At 46.8% G+C, this 12,465-nt stretch overlaps 1 protein-coding gene across 1 annotated transcript in view; it reads left to right on the top strand.

Moving 5' to 3' along the window:
* Positions 1–11,787, top strand: part of grm2 (glutamate metabotropic receptor 2) — a 37,802-nt gene extending 26,015 nt beyond the window's left edge. The window contains exons 3-6 of the mRNA XM_033036851.1: positions 971–1,808; positions 3,085–4,148; positions 10,388–10,562; positions 11,127–11,787. Of these exons, the coding sequence (XP_032892742.1) occupies positions 971–1,808; positions 3,085–4,148; positions 10,388–10,562; positions 11,127–11,200 (2,151 nt within the window). The 3' untranslated portion in view covers positions 11,201–11,787. The remainder of the gene's footprint in view (positions 1–970; positions 1,809–3,084; positions 4,149–10,387; positions 10,563–11,126) is intronic.
* The last annotated feature ends 678 nt before the right edge of the window (positions 11,788–12,465 follow it).

Raw genomic sequence — 12,465 nt, 5'->3', positions numbered from 1 at the left:
CCACTGAGTTACTTCAGCACTTTGTGTTTATCTTTGGTATAAACCAACATCTGCAGTTCCTTCCAAAACATTTTGTTAAGCAATAGTCCTCCCTTTCCCCACCCTTTCTATTGTTTAACAAGTTGCCCTGAGGTTCCAGTCACTCCATCGCTCTGAACCTTCAGGGATTGGTAAATCTCTCAGAGCTGTCCCGCACATTCCATGGTCCGACATGGAGTGTCCTGAACTTCCATAGAAACTGTTGCAATAGAGTAACATTCTAGCTCAGATTGGAGATGGAATGGGAGGACCATGGGGTAGTAATATTGGGGTATAACCTTATACTCAGAGGTGCAGTGGGAAACAGATTTTGCACATCAGTTCATGTTATCATGTTTGCCACGTTACAAATATTGACTAAACATGACCTACATTAACTAACACGAGTCAAAACCTACCAATTCACCCTATGGTGAATTGCCCTCCGAAGCTTCTGAACCTATGGTCATTTACCAGTGGTCAGCGTCTGATATAATACAGTATAAAAACAGTTCCTATGGCCCATTACACCCATTCAACCCATGTACCAAAAGAGTATTTTATAGTCTTTTAATATTTTTATTTAACCCAGTATAGGGCAATTAAGAACCAGAGGACATAGGTTTAAGGTGAAAGGGGAAAGATTTATCAAGAACCTTTTTCACACAAAGGGTGGTAGCTATTTCAAATGAGCTGCCAGAAGAAGTAGTTGTTGCAGGTACTATAACAACATTTAAAAGACATTTGGACAGATATAAGGTTTAGATGGTATGGGTCAAATGCGGGCAGGTGGGACTAGCATCGATGGGGGGGGGGGGGGGGAGGAGGGGGGGGGAGGGGGAGGGGGGGGGGGGGGGGGGGATGGCCCAGGGCTCTGCACGGGAGAGGTGTAGTTCAGGGTTCCACCTGACCGGGGGAACTGCACTAATGCTCTCCTCTCCATTTTCTCCAGGTGGCCAACCTACTGCGCCTGTTCCAGATCCCCCAGATCAGCTACGCCTCCACCAGCGCCAAGCTGAGTGACAAGACTCGCTACGACTACTTTGCCCGGACCGTACCTCCAGACTTCTACCAGGCCAAAGCAATGTCAGACATCCTGCGCTTCTTCAACTGGACCTATGTCTCCACCGTGGCCTCTGAAGGCGACTACGGCGAGACTGGCATCGAGGCCTTCGAGCAGGAGGCTCGCTCCAGGAACATCTGCATCGCCACCTCCGAGAAGGTCGGCCGCTCGATGAACCAGTGGACATATGACGGCGTCATCAAGGCCCTGATGCAGAAGCCCAATGCCAAGGTGGTGGTCCTATTCACCAAGAGCGAGGACGCTCGGGAGTTGCTGGCCGCCGCTCACAGGCTGAATGTATCCTACCTGTGGGTGGCCAGTGATGGGTGGGGAGCACTGGAAAATGTGGTCAAAGGCAATGAGGAGGCAGCCAAGGGAGCCATCACCATCGAGCTGGCAGCTTATCCCATCAAAGAGTTTGCAACTTACTTTGTCAACCTCAACCCTTATAATAACAGCAGGAATTCCTGGTTCAGGGAGTTCTGGGAACAGAAGTTCCACTGCAGCTTAAGAACGGTGGCCTGCGGAACAAACTCATTGAAAAAGGTGAAGTTTGAGCAGGAGTCGAAGATCATGTTTGTACTAAATGCGGTGTACGCCATGGCTCATGGTCTACACAACATGCAGCGGGCACTATGCCCCAACACCACTAGCATCTGCGATAAGATGAGGCCCATGAATGGGAAGAGATTTTACAAGGATTACATCATCAAGGTCCATTTTGATGGTAAATGGCTTTTGCAAAATGAAGAGCTTGCGTCGGCACGGCCCCTTCATTGTGCCTCAGGGATGCTTCGTGGCCATGCTGCACATCCTTTTTTGAAGCGTGGCAGTGCAGGAAACACAGCACCCATTTCACACACAACAAGCAACCACAAAAGATAAATGACCACCCTGTTTTAGTGCTGTTGAGATATAAATATTGGGTTAGCTATTGGTGAAGCCTCCCTTCCTCTCATGAATAGTGCCATGGGAGCTTCTTCACCCTCAGGAGAGAGAGAAGAGGGCCATGCTGCAACATTCACCCTTGTCTATGCGGCACTCCCACAGTACCACACTTTACTCAACATCTCCGACCTCGGCTGCTCCCGTTGGCTGAACCAGCGAGTCTCACATGCCAAATGTGAGGTTAGCTTTATCCAGACAGTGCTTTCACTGCTCTGAAAGGCTGAAGGGGAAGTGCAATAGAAACCCGACCAGGAAGAGTAATGGTTGTAGCAGGGATATTCCAGCAGACCACGTAGTTCATGCAATGCTCACTGGGATGAGAGTCATGTAGGGCGGACCACACGGAAAAGCGCGGATGTTTGCAGAGTGGGCCGCTGATTTGTGGGTACACCAAATTGCCTCCAAGTCTCTGGAGCGCTGGCCCTATCTAATCACTATTCCATATAACCTCCTGAACATTGTACTGCAGTTACAGTCCTACTGTATAGCCCACACCATCCAGCCTCACTCAGGAAGTGTCTGCATTGGGAAGGGGGTCTCTTGCCTGAAAAAAATGAAGACGGCACCAATCAAAGTAATTGTCTGAGGCTGTAGGGTTTCAAAGGCTGGTTGTAGGGAGGACAAGGGGGAGTAATTCCCTCTGGGAGAGGTAAATGGAAGCAAGGACTGTATCAGTCCAACCATTCTCAAACCAACTTGCACCCCAAATAATACCTCCACAACGGAATACTACGGACCACCTCTTGCACTACCATGGACTCGTTTGTTTTTGCACGATTGCCTTGTTTTTTTGTGCAGTCTTTTTTTTTCTATTTTATTGTCTTGTAGATTTTTATGAGTGATTTGTGTATAATTTATGGTTTGTGTATATCATCTGAGTACGTATGTGTGTGATGCTGCTGCAAGCAAGATTTTCATTGTGCCTGTACCTCATCGTACTTGTGCATACGACAATAAACTTGACTTAATCAACATTTGTCCTCATCTGATACCGTTCCCCCACTAACTAATCCAAAATTCCTGCTGATTCTCTTCTCTCCCCCCACCCCCTGCAGCTCCTTTCAGACCTCAGGACACCCACAGTGAGATCCGATTTGACACGTACGGGGACGGAATCGGCCGGTACAACATCTTTAACTTCAAGCGCAAAGGCGGCAGATACGTCTACCAAAAGGTGGGCTACTGGGGCGAAAGGCTGACTCTGAACACCAGCTTGATCCCCTGGGCCGTCTCGCCCACCCCGACGTCCCAATGCAGCGACCCTTGCGCCAAGAACGAAGCGAAGAGCATGCAGCCCGGCGACGTCTGCTGCTGGCTCTGCACCCCCTGCCACCCTCATGAGTTCCTCCGGGATGAGTTCACCTGCGCGGACTGCGGACCGGGCCGGTGGCCCACCCACGACCTCGCCGCCTGCTACGACCTGCCCGAGGAGTACATCAAGTGGGAAGACGCGTGGGCCATCGGGCCGCTTACCGTCTCTTGCCTGGGCTTCCTCTCCACGCTGGCCGTGTTCGGGATCTTCATCAAGAACAACGACACGCCGGTGGTGAAGGCTTCGGGGCGGGAACTGAGTTACATCCTGCTCGTCGGGGTCCTCATGTGCTACAGCATGACCCTGGTCTTCATTGCCAAGCCGTCCACCGCGGTGTGCACCCTGCGCCGCTTGGGGCTCGGCTCTTCCTTCGCCGTCTGCTACTCGGCCCTGCTGACTAAGACTAACCGCATCGCCAGGATCTTCAACGGGGTCAAGGACGGGACGCAGAGGCCCCGGTGCATCAACCCTACCTCCCAGGTGGCAATCTGCCTGGCCCTCATCTCCTGCCAGTTGATCGTGGTCGCCGTGTGGCTGGTGCTTGAAGTGCCGGGCACCAGGAAAGAGACCACTCCCGAGAAGCGAGACGTCGTGACCCTCAAGTGCAACGCCAAGGAGTCCAGCATGCTGACCTCCCTGACCTACACCGTCGTCCTCATTGTCCTTTGCACCGTGTACGCGTTCAAAACCAGGAAGTGCCCCGAGAACTTCAATGAGGCCAAGTTTATCGGGTTCACCATGTACACCACCTGTATCATCTGGCTGGCCTTCCTGCCCATCTTTTATGTCACCTCCAGCGATTATCGGGTAAGCTGCCCTCCCCTTGTGACTGAGAGCAAAGATAAACCTACCCCAACTCCCATTACTGACCCCGAGTCACTAGGCAAGTGCTCAAAGATACAGCCAATTCTCTTCCAAGGGCATTAGGGTCTAAGGAAAAGGAGCACTCATTGTTCAGATTTGTTCATCTGAATCTAATGAAATTCCTTGTTCATTGAAACTCACAACAGTAAACAGTAACGGCAAATAGAATGTTGAGTACAGAACAATTCATGCAGCCCGTTTTACTTATTCCACCATTAAATACAGCTGATCTTTTACCTCAGCAATGTAGGTTGTGCAAAAGAGAAAGAAAACACAGCTACAGAGAAAGTGCAGATAAAAATAAGTGCAAGGCTGCAATGAGGTGGTATCGGAGAAGGTTTGGATTGCACTGCCTGAGGAGGTGGTGGAGGCAGAGATACTTATAATATTTTAAAACTATCTGGATGAGCACTTGAATTGCCAAGGCATGGAAGGCTGTGGACTAAGTGCTGGTAAATGCGATTGGTATAGATGGGTATTTGATGGTTGGCATAGACAGGATGGGCCAAATGGTTTGTTTCTGTGTTATATGACTCTATAGGGAGGTTTCGCGGCAGTCGGGTTGCGACCCATGACCCGTACTGTTGCTACGCTACTCCAAATGGATTACACGCGATGTGCTGCAGGTAGGCACTTACCATTGTTTCCAGCGTAGCGGGCCCGTTAAAACCCGCTGAAATTGACAAAAACTAGAGCTGAAGGGACAACAGCCAGAGTGCTTGGCGAACATTGGCCGTTTACTCACTGCATTTCATCAACAGTAAGGCATTATTTGTGTTTTTTCTTGATTCCTTTGGCATCTAAAAAGTTTCAGAAGTGATCAATCAGGCTGTAATTTTTTTAAATCGCCCATGGTTCTCGTGGGTTTTTACATACAAAATGAAAACGAATCTGAAGAAAAATTTACAGTCAGATTTATCACTTCTGAGAATTTTTAGAAACCAAAGGAATCAAGAAAAAACACAAATAATGCCTTACTTGATGAAATGCAGTGAGCAAACGCGATAATTCCCAATATTTGCAATGTTTACCAAGCACTTTAGCTGCTGTAGTCCCTTCAGTTCTCGCTTCTCTATAGGGGGGTTGCACGAAAGGTCACTGGGTCATAGGGCTCGACCCACGGAGCCGCTAAATCCAACTGGAAGACATCCGTCACTTCCGGTATATGTTATTAATGCTAGAAACGCGTACTTTCCTACCTGTTAAAAACCGCCAAAATGTTGAATATTTGCGCTGAAAAAAATTGTGGGAGTCGGGGTAAGTGTGAGAGACATGTACCCAACTTTAGAATTCCAAACGTGAAGCGAAATGAAGGTATAGGGTGATTTCACGAAAGGTCACTGGAGCGTAGATCCGCACCCACGTGACCGAAAATTGTAACTGGAGTACATGCGTCACTTCCGGTACATGTTAGTGAATGGGAAAACACGCACTTTCACACCCGTTAAAAACATCGAAAACGGCCCGTTTTTGAGCTGCAATTTACTGAGCCAGTCGGGGTGACCATGAGGAACAGCTACCTAAATTTACAGTCCAAAAAAAAAGATAGAAACTAAGGTAAATTCAAGCGGGAGCTGAAGGTGTCAAAACGGCGGAAGTGCTAGCGGACATTTGTCGTGGAGATTTAAAGATCGAAAATATCGGGAATTATCGCGTTTGCTCGCTGCATTTCATCAAAAGTGGCATTATTGACTTTTTATATTTATTCATTTGTTATGTGAAAAGTTTTAAAAGTGAAAAATCCGTCAGTAAAATTGCAAAATCGCCCATGGTTCTCAGGTGGGTTTTAACATGCAAAATGAAAACGCTTCTGAAGCTCCATTTACCATTTAAATAATCGTAAACTATCAATGCGTTTTGAAATAAATTTTACTGAGATGCAAGCTAAGGAATGGGAACGCCATGCACGTGCAACAAGAAGAGAGTATTAAAGCAGATTTGGTTGCAGCTCAAGCATCTATAGCTCTGCAAGTTGATGGCGTTCTTGTGCACATTGTCTATCCTGCTCACAGTGGGTGCCCAATCAGGATTGTTGACATCATTCCATGCTGCAGGCTTGTCTGTTATTAGATGATAAATAAATAAATAAGTAGTGTGGGTGATTGTGCAGGCTTTAAACAAGAAACATTGAGAAATATATATTTTGGCAAATAATAAAATGTCTTGCGTTTGTCCAACTAACAGCTGACAATTATCCCATTTATCAATTTATTTCAAAACGCATTGATAGTTTACGATTATTTAAATGGTAAATGGAGCTTCAGAAGCATTTTCATTTTGCATGTTGAAACCCACCTGAGAACCATGGGCGATTTTGCAATTTTACTGACGGATTTTTAACTTTTAATACTTTTCATATAACAAATGAATAAAGATAAAAAGTCAATAATGCCTTACTTTTGATGAAATGCAGCGAGCAAACGCGATAATTCCCGATATTTTCGATCTTTAAATCTCCACGACAAATGTCCGCTAGCACTTCCGCTGTATTTACACCTTCAGCTCCCTCTTGAATTTACCTTAGTTTCTATCTTTTTTTTGGACTGTAAATTTAGGTAGCTGTGCCTCACGGTCACCCCGACTGGCACAGTTAATTGCAGCTCAAAACCTGGCCGTTTTCGATGTTTTTAACGGGTGTGAAAGTGCGTGTTTTCCCATTCACTAACATGTACCGGAAGTGACGCTTGTCCCCCAGTTAAAATTTTCGGTCACGTGGGTGCGGATCTACGCCCCAGTGACCTTTCGTGAAATTGATTGATTGATTGATTGATTATACCTTTAATAATCCTTTACAGGAAATTACAGTGCCACGACAGCTTCAAGACAGACATAACACCACACATTTCCTCAAATGGCTTCCATACTTAACAAGTTAAAATACAAGTTAAAATACAATTAATTAAAAAAAAGTGCAGTTATTTATGCGCATTATATAACCTTATAGCAGCTGGTAAACAGGACTTCCTATGTCTCTCAGTTTTGCACATTGGTGCAATCAGCCTCTGACTGAAGATGCTGCTCTTGATCACCTTCAGGGCATGGAGTGGGTGAGTGGGGTTGGTCATTATTGAACCCAGTTTGTTCAGAGTTCTGGCCTCTGCCACCTGCTGGACCGTTCGTTGCTCAGCCCCGACCACTGAGCCGGCCTTCCTGATTAGCTTGTCCAGTCTGTTTTTGTCCGCTATGCGGGCGCCATCTCCCCAACAGGCCACAGCAAAAAACAGAGCACTGGCCACCACTGAATGGTAGACACTGCACAGTAGGGGTTGGCAGATGTTAAATGACCTCAGCCTCCTTAAAAAATACAGTCGGCTTTGTCCCTTCCTGTACACCGCCTCCATATGACACTTCCAGTTCAGCTCACTGTCAAGCTGCACCCCAAGGTACCTGTGGTTAGCGACCACCTCCACCTCAGTGCCCTTAATGGTGATTGGTGTTGCTTGAGTTCTCCTCCTCCCCCTCCTGAAGTCCACAACTATCTCCTTGGTTTTTTTGGTGTTAAGATGGAGGTTATTGTGTGCACTCCACTCCACAAAGTTACTTATTATGTCTCTATACTCCTCCTCATTGCCCCCTTTAATGAGGCCGACAACAGCTGTGTCATCCGAAAACTTCTGCAAAAAGCAGCTGTTGGTGTTATATTGGAGATCCGCTGTGTAGATGGTAAACAGGAACGGAGCCAGCACAGTTCCTTGTGGAGCCCCTGTGCTGCTCAAGATGGTGCCCGAGACACTGTTCTGTAGGCGCACGTACTGTGGTCTGAGGGAAAGGTAATCCAAACACCACAGTACCAGTGATGGATCCACTTTCATCTTCTCCATCTTCTCCCCTAGCAGTTGGGGCTGAATTGTGTTGAAGGCGCTTGAGAAGTCAAAAAATGTAATCCTTACAGATGCATCAGTAGTGTCCAAATGTGTGTACACCCTCTGCAGCATGTAAATGAGGGCATCGTCGACACTGATGTTAGGCTGATATGCAAAGGATCCATTTGATTTGACACACTAGTCCTGATGTAGGAAAGGACAAGTCTCTCAAATGTCTTCATTATATGTGAAGTGAGCGCTACTGGTCTGTAGTCATTGTGGAGAGTGGGATGGGTCTTCTTTGGGACAGGTACCAGGCAAGATGTTTTCCACAGCCTTGGAACCCTCTGTAGACGCAAGCTCAGGTTGAACAGGTGTGTTAGAATACCACACAGCTCTGAAGAGCAAGTCTTCAGTAGCCTTGGGCTGGTGTCATCAGGCCCCACTGCTTTCCCTGGCTTCAGTCTGTCCAGCATCACCTTGACCTGAGCAGTATGAAGAGTCATGGGTGGGGCTGCCGGTGGAGTGGGAGGTGGAAAGAGGGGACTCCGTACAGGTGACATCTCAGGAGTGATGGAGAGAGGGATGGGAGGTGGAGAGGAAGCAGCAATGGTTAGCAGACCAGGTGGGGGAGGCTGGGGTGGTGTGGGGCAGTCAAATCTGTTGAAAAATCTGTTCAGATCATCAGCCAGACTCTGTTCACCATCAGGCAGTGTACCACCATTCTGCTTCATGCCCGTGATCTTTCGCATTCCAGCCCATACCTGCTTCACTCCATCTTGCTGCAGCTGTCGTTCTAATTTGAACCTATAGGCTTCTTTCCCCTCCTTAATCCTCACCTTCAGTTCCTTTTGAAGTTCTTTGATTTTTGATTTTGAAATCACCCTATACCTTCATTTCGCTTCACGTTTGGAATTCTAAAGTTGGGTACATGTCTCTCACACTTACCCCAACTCCCACAATTTTTTTCAGCGCAAAAAATCAACATTTTGGCGGTTTTTAACAGGTAGGAAAGTACGCGTTTCTAGCATTAATAACATATACCGGAAGTGACAGATGTCTTCCAGTTGGATTTAGCGGCTCCGTGCGTCGAGCCCTATGACCCAGTGACCTTTCGTGCAACCCCCCTATAACACCACACTCCCTATGATTCATTGCCTGATCACTTTCTCCTTCCCTCCCCATCTCTCCAGCATGATTCCTTTTGTTTCCCTGTTTTCTGTGTGATGGTCAGCATATTCCCAGCAAAGCCATGAAGTCAAAGACATTGACAAGATGCAACTTTTCAATGCTGTCATTGCCTTTGGCAAGTCGGTAACTGTGGAGCTAACTAGTTCCTTTATGCCTGAACAATATAATGTACAGCTGTAGTCCCTGTACAATAAATATCATGTACGTTTGGCTCCATCTACTATGGTTGCCTTACATTGAGTCCTGTCGGAAAGACTACCATGTAAAATCAGCCTGGATATTTCCGATTCCAAACAATCATACTTCTTCAATCTGATACTTTTATGTTTGCTGAAAATGCTGGAAACAGTCAACAGATCTTCGTCCTAAAACATGAACTCTAGTTTCTCTCTCCAGTGATGCTGGGTGTGTTGAGCAGTTTGTTTTTATTTTAGGTTTCTGGCATCTGCAACTTTTGATGCTCAGTCAGATTTGCCAGCAGATTAAGTATTAATTTTGAATGTAGCAAACAGGAAGTTCTCATGCTTCCCCATGTTGCTGGGTCTCTCTGCTTGTGCTTCACATTGAAAGAAGTGAAAGCTCACATTTGTGTTCTCTTTTAACTGGTCTTTGAATGAGGAGTTGTCGCCTGGCTGGCCATAGAGCCATATAGTATGGAAACACGCTCTTTGGCCCAAATTTCCCACATAGACCAACATGTCCCATCTACACTTGTCCCACCTGCTTGCGTTTAACCCATATCCCTCTAAACCTGTCCTATCAATGTACCTGATGTTCTTAGATCATTCACAGCTGTCCTGGGAAGTGGTGATGGCCCTGATGGGACAGGCCAAGGAAAAGCTTAAACTGTAAACACTCCTGGAGTCACAGGCAGGTCACGTTGAACCACTTTCACATCCTCAGATAGACATGACTTGCTTGAGAAGAGCAGGCATTGACATTTTGACATTGACATGGTGATTGTTCTAGTCTCTTTGCACAGACCCTGAATCTTAATAAAAACATGAAATAAAAGACCAGGTAGACCTGATGGTGGTGTTGGATGGGATAAACAGTGAGAACAGTTTGTTTGCCTTTGGGAACGGGACAGAGATTTTTCTTAGTCGTGCAATCCCTGTTATCAATCAGTGGCTTTTAATGGGCACTAATGCTTGTTAGAGTCTGACACTGTCCCCTCTCCCCTCACAGGTTCAGACAACTACCATGTGCATCTCTGTCAGTCTGAGTGGCTCCGTCGTGTTAGGCTGCCTGTTTGCCCCCAAGATCCACATCATTCTCTTCCAGCCCCAGAAAAACGTGGTGACTCACCGCGTGGCCACCAGCCGCTTCAGCGTGAGTGGCTCGGGGACAGTCCACTCTCACGGTGAGTATCTCCCTCTTCCAAAATGCCCCATCGCCGATTTCTGCCACACCAAAAAGGCGAGGGTGAGAGCAGCACGCCATTAGCCCCTCTGCGCCAATTTTTGGCACGTAAAAACACTCATGTGATGAAATGTGTCTCTTTCCCCCTGTAACAGCTCACCCACCACATCCAATGATGGCAAAGCACAACGTGCTGGAGGAACTCAGCAGATCAGGCAGCATCTGTGGAGGGAATGGACAGGTGATATTTCAAGTTGGGACCCTTCCTCAGTCTGAAGGACTCCCCTGCATAGATGCTGCTTGACCTTCTAGGTTCCTCCAGCATTTTGAGTTTTGCTCAAAATTCCAGCATTTGCAGTTCCTTTTGTCCGCGCCAAATGACAGGCTGGTTAAATGGGGGTGGGTTGTAAGGATCTTTTATGCTGTTCTAATGAATGAAGGCGGGTACCTCAGCGACAGTATCACTGCCCACTGTGCCCTTGGATCTGGCCCTGCTGAACGCAGGTTGCATCTAACCCCTGAAACATCAACATGGAGTCACGCTTGTCGACATTTCTCTTTCCAGTTTCCGCTGTGCACTACGTACCGACTGTGTGTAACGGGCGAGAGATCGTGGACTCCACAACATCATCGTTATGAGGATTGGAATCAGCCCTCGTTCTCCACTGCTCCACTTTCCTCAACCCCTCCTGCCTCACTCCTTACCCCTTCTCCATTCCACCTCTCCAGTCACCCCCACCCCACCCCACCCCCCAACTCTTCCAGACCAGGGTACAAAATATATGTGTGACATGTATAAAAGGTTTTTAATAAGTAGATCATGTGTGAGTTAGTAAGTGTTGATGTAATTAATGTAAATAAAGTGTTTTTTTTATAAATAGTCACTGGCAATGACTTCTAGTTTTGTGGAAATCAGTGAAGTCATTAAGATAAAGTGGTGTCGAGAAGATACCAGTGAACGAAACTGGCAGCTAATGGGTTCACAGTGACTCGATGATATCAAGTGTCATTATATGTACGTTGCTCTAACTAGCTCCTGCTCCGTCCCATAATTGGCTGCCCATGTGCTCAGCCCTGCAGTTACTCAACTTCCCAGGTTATCTACCTCTTCTTGAGGCTTCCAGGGCTACTGCTGGTAGCAAACAAGGAGCCGGGAAATCTGCTCAGGGTGATCCCATTCCATTATCACCAGGAGGGACTGTAGGATCTTGCACACGTTGCAGTGAAGGATGTTATTCCATAAGGTGGGTGGGAGAAGGGCAGGTGACTGCGTAGGAGAACTGTGGTGTGGGGGGTTAGAATATATTTTAATCAGCGTGTTCTAGAGTGCACTGGGAGAAGAATAGTGGAAGTGGGACCAGTTGTATTTTCAACAAGGAATTTGCTAAGTAATTGAAAATGAAACAATTGAGTGGATGATTAACAAACACACTGTGGGCCAAACGGCTCCTTGTACTGTAAAATTATGTGATTTCATGAGTGCTTGCTTTGACCAGATTTATTTGGAGGTAAACCAGCATCTGAGTGTCCTGGCAGCGCCTGATGAATTTTCCAGAGACTCTGAGATTCCAGCTTCATTCTGCATCAGCCAAATAATTAATTGGGGCATGTGACCACTTGCTTTTGAATAATTACATAGTTTTTACTCCTGTCCCAGAGGCAGGAATGGTCTGTTAAATGTGTTTGAGCAGTTGTGTTCCGGTTTCCAAGGACATATCTGTTAGGCACATAATAAGCCCTCCAACGAATTGAAAAATTCCCTCACAGGACGTCCCGTGAATGGGTGGAAAGACATGAAAGCTGGTCCAGATAGATGAATGCATGCAAAGGCAACAAAAACCCTAGAGACACTGAGTAGAGGGCAGGGGTGTTGGAACGATAGGATCTATTGATTAACCAACACA

The sequence above is a fragment of the Amblyraja radiata genome, chromosome 18 (genome assembly GCF_010909765.2).
Source record: "Amblyraja radiata isolate CabotCenter1 chromosome 18, sAmbRad1.1.pri, whole genome shotgun sequence".
Taxonomy (NCBI): domain Eukaryota; kingdom Metazoa; phylum Chordata; class Chondrichthyes; order Rajiformes; family Rajidae; genus Amblyraja; species Amblyraja radiata.
Note: the sequence above shows the minus strand (reverse complement) of the source record. Positions and strands in the feature narration are given on the sequence as shown.